At 34.9% G+C, this 10,270-nt stretch overlaps 1 protein-coding gene across 1 annotated transcript in view; it reads left to right on the forward strand.

Moving 5' to 3' along the window:
* Positions 1 to 6,816, forward strand: part of RNF180 (ring finger protein 180) — a 45,457-nt gene extending 38,641 nt beyond the window's left edge. Inside the window, exon 6 of the mRNA XM_015812647.1 lies at positions 5,843 to 6,816. Within this exon, the coding sequence (XP_015668133.1) occupies positions 5,843 to 6,039 (197 nt within the window). The 3' untranslated portion in view covers positions 6,040 to 6,816. The remainder of the gene's footprint in view (positions 1 to 5,842) is intronic.
* The last annotated feature ends 3,454 nt before the right edge of the window (positions 6,817 to 10,270 follow it).

Here is a 10,270-nt window from a genome sequence, read left to right on the forward strand (position 1 = left end):
AGTCTAAACAGCTTTCATCTAGGTAGCAATTCCTAAAATGAAAAAAAAATTCTCACTCACACACACATACACACACAAACATAGAGGGAAAGACACAATCAGTCAAGAGGATAGCCTGAATGTGGATCCTGTCTCTTGACTATCTTGGCTCCAAGTGGAATGATTCTCCTTCTCAAAAGGAAATTGCTTTTCCCAAGATGCAGTATGACCAATGCTTGGTCAGTAAAAACAATTCAGGATGATTTACACGTAGATACTATTAATTTTAATCTCTGGCATCTAAAGAAAAAATGATTAGATAGTAAATTATGGAAAAGTCCTATGTTGGGAATCTGGAGAGTTACCAATAATAATAGAGAACAGTGGAGCAGATGCACAGTTATATGTCCGCTTTCTCTATTCTTAATGCTAATATTGCATTTCATACGTATGGTATTCCTCTTTAAAAAAATGATCAATTGCTGGATTAATATTTTCATCTCAATAGAACTTTCAGGTAGTATCTATTTTTTTCTTTTTTCTTCTTCTATAAAGCTTCACTCATATTAGTTATGTTCATTAACAACTGTGGCTATGTGAAACCTAAAAGGAATTTGAGTGACTGTCTTCCATGTGATTTTCTCAACATCACACCATACTCGCATCTAAATATAAATTGCTTTGCCCAATTATCATACAATAAATCTCACTTGATAAAAATACTTTTTAACTGAAAAATGCAGATGTTGCTGAGAATGTTCTAAAACAGTGATGGCAAACCTTTTAGAGACCGAGTGCCCAAACTGCAACCCAAAACCCACTTATGCATCATCAGGTGCCGGGTGGGTGTGGCCCATCGGGTGGGTGTGGCCTATCGGGTGAGTGTGGCCCATCTGGTGGGCGTGGCTGCGGTGGTAACGGCAGACTGGGTGGGACTAAAAAGTTCAATCAATCAATTCCAACTTTGCAAGATCTTTTTTTTCCCCGCGAGAAGTTGAAATTGACTGATTGATTGAACCTTTTTTTTTTGTACACGGTGGCGGAGTCCTAAAGCGAAAAGGTTTTATAAAACCCAGCTGAAGGCCTAGGACTGGGGCGACGGCGCGCGTGCCCACAGAGAGGGCTCTGAGTGCCGCCTCTGGCACCCGTGCCATAGGTTCGCCACCACTGTTCTAAAATATTGGCTCGCTTTGATGAGCAACTTAAAATAAATAATATCCATTATATTTTCCATCACTTCACTGTGTGTCATTCTTCAGTTCTTAATAAAATGAGAAAGCTATGTTGTTGTTTTTGTCATCATTTTATATCATCTTCCTTAATGCCATGGATTTTTGACTATCATTTTCTTTACTGGGAGTGCATAGAGTAGAATTGTTCCTTTCTTAAATGTTACAAAAATCAATGCAAGGAAATGAAAGGAGCTGAAGGAAAGAAGATGGAAGCAGACTGTTAATTGAATCTCAGTTCCAATCTTGGAGCAAAGCACAACTCTTTCCAGTTCAGTTAAAGCAGCTCACTTTGGAATTCTTTATTCCAACATTACACATAAGCAAGTAGATTTTAGAATCTGAAAACATAATAGTCTTAATTTGAATTGAATCATTATATGGCCTAACTTTAAGGTTCAGGGTAAAAGAAACCAATTTAGAAAAAAATATATTAAAATCATTATGAAAAATAAAATTAAGAAAAATGTGCCATCTGAAAAAAGTTCTGCTTATTCATGACCACATCATCATTGTTTGAACTACAAACTTTGGCATGGATGGATCTAACCACTCGCCAATATTCTATCGGTTGCCCATTTAAATGTAAATCCTCTGGAGAGTCCAGAATATCTTTAATGTGCTTACATGACACAGATGTTAAAGCCAGAGCATGTGTTAGAATTTTGAAGCTTTTTAAAATGTGAGCCTATAATTTATACTTCAGATTTGTGACTGTGTTTGTTTTCTTCATTTGAGGAACGCTGCATGTTCTCAGGTGAGAAAAATTGGGTCAGGCATTTAACTAATGCAATATTAGATATATCTAATACAGCAAGAACAATTACAGTAATAAAATTACTATTGAATGAAGAATGATTACATTATAAAGTCTAATCTAGGGTAAATTTAATGTAGATTTGCTTAAAGGAAATCCAACAGAGTTACAAATCAACTACTACATTTATTCATTCAAATTTCAGCTGAAGCAACATATCATAAAATAACACTAAGTGTTTGCATAACTATGTTTTGATTAGAGATTGCAAGAAGATTCTAAGATGATGCAAAAATAGCCCTTTGGCATATTTGTGTGTTATTTTCTGTAAGAGTGGAAATAAATAAAAGAATCATTTGTGGAAATTTGATTTGAGTTCTCTGGAGAATATATCATATATAGAGGATTTATATGTGGTCAGTAAATAGTAAAGTGTTTTCAGCTGTAGCTACAAATTCATTTCTTGGAAATCAAATTAAAAAACAGATTATAGAGGCATAATCTTTAGGATATAAGCCAACACAGATTTGAAACACTTAAGGACAGATAGAAAATCAAACATATTTATCTTTGTAATATCAAGCTCCATTTCTACATTATAAAATTAAATTTGACAAACTTGCAATAAAATGTATTTTTACATGTGATGTCTTGATTGACTTGAATAACTTAATCGTTTGAATGGGATATAATAAATAAAAATAATAAAAAGAAAACAAAAATTCAAAGGACAGACTCAATGGACCACTGGGTCTTTTTCTGCCATCGGTTTTCTGTGTTTCTATATTAAGAGTTCATTTGTTAGTAAATTCAAACCATCTTGAATGAAAACATTTTAGAGGACCAAATGAAGTTTCTCAGCCAAGCAAATGGAATGACCTGTTTTCCTTCTTTTTGTGCAGAGAGGTGGAAACACCATTTTCCATGTTGAATTAAGAAGATGACAAAAAAATGGCACTGCATAATGATATTTTTATTTATGTAAGAAATGTCAAAATGGCAATTCAATAAATGCAACTAAATTAAACATGCCCTTATATAATAATAGAAATAATAATAATATATAATAATATTCACACTGGTGAATATTTTTCAAGCTTCCGAAAAACTAGGAGAACATAGGACATACTTGCTGTGGCAAGCTACTACAGAGAATACCTTCTTTTGAGCACACACCCCCCCCATTTTATTTCTTGGAAGGTAGACTGAGCAGGATAGTGAAATTTGCTTGTGATGTGAATTTTAAATCTTGAATTATACACGGAAGCCAATTCAGGGCCTTCAGCAGAAATATTATATTACATAATGAGGCTTCTCAGCAAGCATATGGGCTGCTGCATTTTGCATCAACTGAGTTTCCAGGTGCTCTGCATAGTCAGCTCCACATAAAGCAAATTACTGTAATCCAGCTGGAGGGAACAAGCCTGTGAGTGACCATATTCAGTGCCTCATTTTGCACTAGTGAAGCCAGGTGAAGTCATTCTTGACCCTGGTCTCCCATCTTCTTTTTAAGCAGGAGAATTCAGAAGTACTTCCAAATTGCCAGCCTATTCTCCATTATTACATTAAGATGGTACAACCCCAGAGTCAACAGCCTTCTAAAGAAATGGTCATTCTGTCTTGTATGGTTGAGTCTGAATCTGTTTCTTTGTTAATGAGACATATATAGTCACCCATCTTAAATAACAAACACAAAATAAACAATGAAATGAGCTCCCCTTCTCAAAATCCTTCCAGCTCTTGTCACTCTAAAACAACCATTCCCCAGTACATCAACGGTCACAATCATTAGACACCAGTCCAAGCCTATCCTACTATTTCGGGGAGAAACCAGATTTTTAAGACTAAAAGGGTAGGGTGTTTGCACAGTGAGAACTTTTACTGAGAAGGGACATGTCCTAGGTTCCACTAGATAATATTTTAGGGAAAGGATCTGGAGCATGTCCACCTTAACTGCAAATGGGCAAATATTGTCAGGGAGAGACAGTCTTGCAGACAACCTCTCCCTGGAAAGAAAATGGAAGCCAGTGCAGCTCATGCGGCAGTGATATTTTGTGGGCAAGCCAAAAGACATGAGAAATTGTGTGCGCCACCACATTTTGTTCCAGTTGTAACTTCTGAGTGATCTTTAACAAAGCTCCAAATATATTCCACAATTGCACACAGCTCTGTACAGGAGAGAGCTACCCATTGAGAATCAGAGACTACATCTCACCAGATCCAAAAGGGCTAAAAATCCAAAGCCAGCCTGTAGCAGGAGTAGCAGAACCAGGGTGCAGAATCAAAAGAGGCAGCAGCGTAGAATCCCTATGTAGCCACAAGTGGACTAAATCCAACCACCTTGAATTTCATTGACTCTTATCTAAATCCAAATAGGGGCTAACTGTTAATTTAAAATATTCCTATGCATAGGTTTTAGCAATAAATCAGTTTAATTGGACTTTCATATGTGGACGGGTCTTTCACATCTATCACGTTTGTCTTATTAAGGCTGAGTGACAGCTGATTCTTCCCCATCCAGGCCTTTATAGACTCCAGGCATTGAATCAGTACCTGAACAACATCACCATCCCAGCCAGGAGTGAAAATATACAATTATTGGGTACTATCAGCATGCTGATGCACTCTGTTGCCAAATGACCTCACCAGGAGGATTTATATAGATACTAAAAGAGAAGCAGTGAGAGACCCAAACTACTTAGAAGGGGCCTAGGATCAGGCCTTCTGTCCACCACTATGGAAGAAGAAACAGAATCACTGTAAAAGAGTTCTCCCAACTCCCTGAAGCCAGTCCAAAAAGTTAATGGTATCGAAGACTGCCAAGAGATCTGAGAGGTTGAGGATGGTTGATCATCCTGATCCTGAATACTCCAGTAGTCAATCACAAATGTAACTGATACTCTCTCAGTGCTGTAACTCATTGAACCCGAGTAAAAAGTATAATAGACTTCATTCCAAGTTGCAACCAAGGCCTTAACTGAACCATGCACCATGCTTCAGGGGGAAAATCCAAGTTCCCTTTGAAACCACATTGGGTTCATCAGCTGCCTGGGATAGGCAAAATGAATAGATATTTTTCACCATCCAGACCTGGTCAGAACATCTAGTGATTCTCTTATTTGGCCCAGGATATTTAAAGATGGATATCATCATGTTGATATGCATCACCCTAGAAAGAGAAGTTTTTTTTTTCTTAAAAGGTACATTTAACTTAGAGATCAAGACACAATTATATGTAAGCCTAAAGTGGGTTGGTTACAACCTCTCTTTATAGATTTAAGCAAATTATTATTATCATTTAATTGGTGTCATTATAAGTACAGTTAATTAGTAGCAACAGCATAGGATACTATCAATTCAATTGATAGGGTTAGCCATTTAATACATATAAAAATATATAACAAGTGGATATATTGAGATCACACTTCACTTGCACAATGAAGTCTTTCGTTTAAATAAAGGGAATCGGGCTGCACAAGCAAGAGATGAGCTCATGAAGCTTCATTTATGCAAGCAGGGGATCTAGGTTGCATATGCAAAATCGTCCCCCCCCCCCGTCGCCACTTGCTGCTGCCTCCAATGCCGGTCTGTAGAGCTAGAAAGGTTGGGGACCGCTGCTATAAAGAACTATGGGCAGTAGCTATTGCTCTATTGCTACAGTACTTTGGATTGAAAGTTCTGAGTCTTTCCTATTCCACACTTGGCTTCTAGTAAATTATTAACCATAAATTATTAACCCACACAAGTTTCCTTCTTTTTCTTTGTGCATTTTCATTTCCATGTGTTGTGCATATATACAAAATAGTTGTAAAGGTTATAAAACCAAATTATTATCCAAAAGCTGTTTTATTAAATTGTTTTTATATTTATCCAGCAGGTTTTCAGAGTACAGACTCCTTTACACGAAGGCATTTTCCACATGCTGCCCACAGAATGGATTATATGGACTTTGAGGACGATAGCCGGGGTTGGCGATTTGACATGGACATGGTGATAATCTACATTTATGCCATCAACTGGGTCTTGGGATTTATCGTGTTTTGTTTTCTTTGCTATTTTTTCTTTCCTTTTTAAGGATTTCTGTTCCCTATTTTGTATGTGAGTGGTAAAACAAAATATAGACAATTCTGGATTAAAAAATGCAGATGATGTACAATCTTAGGTCTCCTGTATAACAATGATAAAGCTGCACAACAATAATTCATTTTGTTTTTTGGATTTTCTAAGTTTTATTATATTTTGAAATGAAAAAACATTTGCATATTAACAATGTTAGATTGCTTTTTCTAATACCTGTTAAGATGGCCTGGTGCTTTGAGTCTGTATTTGCAATCTGTACATAAACGTGGGTATCTTCATGAATGAGTATTCATATAGCAGTGAATCTTTACTGACTACCTTCAACTTCTACCTGGTATGTATAAAATACATATACAAACTATTACCTCACACTTAATGGTTTCTGTAGAGATAGTTCACATATTAAATGCTTACATTCAGTTGAAATATTTTTTCTCTTCAGCTTTGGAATTCAGTGTGATGTTTTTATATCCAGTACTTATTGCATATAATTGTCATGTTGAGTCTCAGCTTTCCACCTCTTGAAATCATTTTAGGAGTTTCATGAGAGATTTTTTGTAGTAAAATGTATTATGTACTTTAAGATATATGGGATATGACTTGGGAGAAATTTGTTAGAGAAATGTATACAGTGCCTATGGTGGTCAGTATTTCAGCAGAGACAATTTAGATATCTTTTTATTTGTGGATGTCTGTGAAATTCGTCAAAAGACTCATTGGTTTGCCTTACTGATCAACAGTGTTTATGCTAAGAGCTGATATTAAATAAACAAAAATCAGTTTTTCAATTTTCTGCCTATGTATATAGAATCAAGAATAATTGATTCCTGTACAAAGGGGAAGGAAGGAAGGAAGGAAGGAAGGAAGGAAGGAAGGAAGGAAGGAAGGAGCACTTTATTCTAATTTTATCTAGTGCAGAGATGAAGACCTACAGCTTTAAGTCTGTATATTTTACTGTTTCTAATGTTTTGTGATCATCAACCCACTGTCCCCAAATGTGGGAAGATGAGAGGAAAAGAGAAGAGAGAGAAAAGTGATGGTCAGAAAGAGAAAGTCAGAAGCACCTCTGATCCATGTTGAAAACGTCTGATTCCTGACTCTTACATGATTGTCCTATAAATTCTGTTTGTAAGAAACCTTGAACATCTGACATCTTGGCTAACAACCTTGTCCTGGCTCTTGGAACTCTGCCTTGGATTTGGACTATTCTTCTGCGTGTGCCTATTGAAAACTAACTCTTCAAGTAAGCTTTTGTTTTGTTACATTCTTTGTTTGATGTTTATCTCTTGAAGTAAAATTGTTAATCTCCATAGAAATCAAGTTTAAGTGTGTGTGTTTGAAATGTAAAGCAAGGCGCAAGATTACAGTCTGATTCAAAAGTTGAAACCAGAAGTTAGTGAAAATCAGTGGGAGTCTGCTTTGCCTGCATTTCTGGGGAAAACCTGAGTTTAGGGTTATGGAACAGATTTTCTCCAATAGTCATCAACTTCTTCACTTCTGGAACAGTTTCCATCCCCCAAAACGCTACAGAGTGATACCATTTCCAACTGCCTTGAGTAAAATATGAAGTTTAATTAATTAATGTATAATTATGCAGGGTATTTTATTTTTAAAAAATCTTTAGAAGATTAAAGTAAATTGTGGAAATACTCTTAATAGTTCTGAATATCCTGAATTGGCTCTAGGAGTTGGAGATGACAAGTGTCAGCCTTGAAAGTATTAATAATTGAAAATTGTACCTGCAGTTGATTATATGTACATGTTGGGATCACATTCTTGATTGCTGTTCTTCATATATAAGTAACAATTCTCTAAAATTCCTGGCCTAATTTATTTTCAAAGATACAGTGTAATCTTTCCATCTGAATAGTCATGATTTTAAGTAAATGAAGTTTATCTATGAATTCACATCTCTAAAATACTTGTTTATAGACTCCAATAAATACAGTGACTTTCTCAAATGTCTGAATCCAGAGGATTGGATATATACTGTAATCATAATCAGTATAAAAAGTTCTTAAATTACAATGGCAAGAATTGACTTTTGGATTCAGGTGTATGTTACTGAACAATTGGGAATATTACTTTAAATTTGAGGAAAGCCAGAAATTTTAGTAGTAGAAATGGGAATAGTATTGATATATTTTTAACTCTGTGGGTTTTTTTGTAAATACAATTCTGAAATATTTAGGCTTAAGTCTGTTTGTTAAGTAAACTATCATGAATATGCTGTTGATATACTAGTGAGCCTTCTGAGACTTGGTTTAATTTTTGGAATAATTTTTATCTTGGTTGTATATTTTTATCTATAATGTTATGGTGCTCATAGTAACTTTTAAATTTTAATCCTCATTAAGAGTGTTATTGTATGTTTGGAGCAATTAAACTAAAACATTTTTGTAAACATATAGTTTTAACTTTCATTTTTTATGCATAGAGAACTAAGAAGGAGGTGCTTTTCATATAAAATAAAAAGATTTTACTGATATGCAAGCTCTACGTGAAAAATTAAGGAGTTCAACAAATTTAATTGTAAATTTCCCATTGCATATCTGCTTTGCAGCACTAATCCAATAACATCAATACATAGCAATGATTACAGTGCAATACTCTTTAACATTTTTTTTCTGTTCAACCATGTCTGATTCTCAGAGACTGCCAATGCATCTATAAGTGTGTAGGGATGTGTGTATGTTTGTGTGTATGTCCATGCTTTCATTAAGACTGTATATGAGAGTTACAGTTCGTACTGTGTCCTGGTGATGGTTGGCTAGAATTTTGAGCTGCATCCAATGTTGATCTTCCATTATTAGATTATAATTATTGAACAAACATAATTTTTAAACAAGTTCTCATCACATATGTACAAACTCACATGTGCATAAATGTATGGCTAATAGTGAAACAGTTGAACAGTTAATATAATAAAAAATAAAATGGCATGTATGAAGTAACACAATATACACTGTTGTTTTTTCGCAATTTAGGAAATGACAATTTTTGATTCCCAAGTGGGGCTTATCTTCTCAGATCTTGTATTCAGACTTACAAACAATGGAATATCATTAGCTTGGCAAGCCTTACAGTGGCAAACATTGAGAAATTATTAATTCAAGCTAAAACAGAAAGGCGATTATTCACTTTATGAAGAGAAAATAGTTTGCTGGGATACTGGCCCTCTAGCATGTGAAAACTAACTCATACTTTTCAATATGCTAACCTAAAAATACAAATATTTATAAAAAGGAGAAATTACCTAAATATCCAAATATGATGTGGAAAATGTTACTACAGAAACATCAGATTTGAAAAGTAGACCCGGAAACACCTGAATGCTTGTGTAAATATAGCATAATGGCAGAACTGATCAAATCAGAGAATACAGATTAACTAGATGAAAAGAAGAACAAATGTTAACAAATTTTAACTAGGTGTAATATGTTAGCTTTTTATCATTTGTCAGCCGCCCTGAGTCCGAAAGGAGAAGGGCGGGATATAAATACAATTAATAAATAAATAAATAAATGTAGAAGATTCATATCTGGCTTGTTCAAAGGCAGTCATAAAGAGTTGTATGATCAGATAATGCTTTCATATGTTAGAAGGTTTTTTTGGGGGGGAACATTATAAAGTCAAATATATCAAATATATAAAGCTGGCAAGCATAATTAAGATAATTGTTTCCTGAGAAAACCAACAAGCTAGTTTCTGGACAATAATCTGATCATTATGAGAAAGGATTGAAGATACTCACAGCACTTTTATGCAGTTTTTGGAAGAGGTTTGTCATTGCCTTCTTTTTAAGGTGGACAGACAACAACTGATCGAATGACACCCAGATAACTTCATGCCTAAAATGGGATTAAAACTCCTAGTTTCTTGGTTTCTAATCTGTGCCTTAACCATTTCATCAACCTAGCTTTATTAGAAATAAATTAAAAATAGTATTGCTGACAATGTATGATGTATAGTTGAACTGATACTCAGCTGAGCACAGCAAGATTGGTATGAATGGATTTTCAGTAATACTGTGTTTAGTTTAGCCAGATTAACCTAGTTTAGTATAGCTAAATTAGATAGGTGTTCCTATCTCGCATGATTTCTATCCCAGATGACAGAAAAAATCTAGAGCTTTTGTATCTCTCTGCTCCTTCATCTAGATTTTTGCAGACTGGAAATTGTAACCATACATATGAAATCCAATGGATGTTTTTGAATGTGTTCA

This window comes from Protobothrops mucrosquamatus, unplaced genomic scaffold (genome assembly GCF_001527695.2).
Source record: "Protobothrops mucrosquamatus isolate PMUCROS unplaced genomic scaffold, P.Mucros_1.0 scaffold104, whole genome shotgun sequence".
Lineage (NCBI taxonomy): Eukaryota > Metazoa > Chordata > Lepidosauria > Squamata > Viperidae > Protobothrops > Protobothrops mucrosquamatus.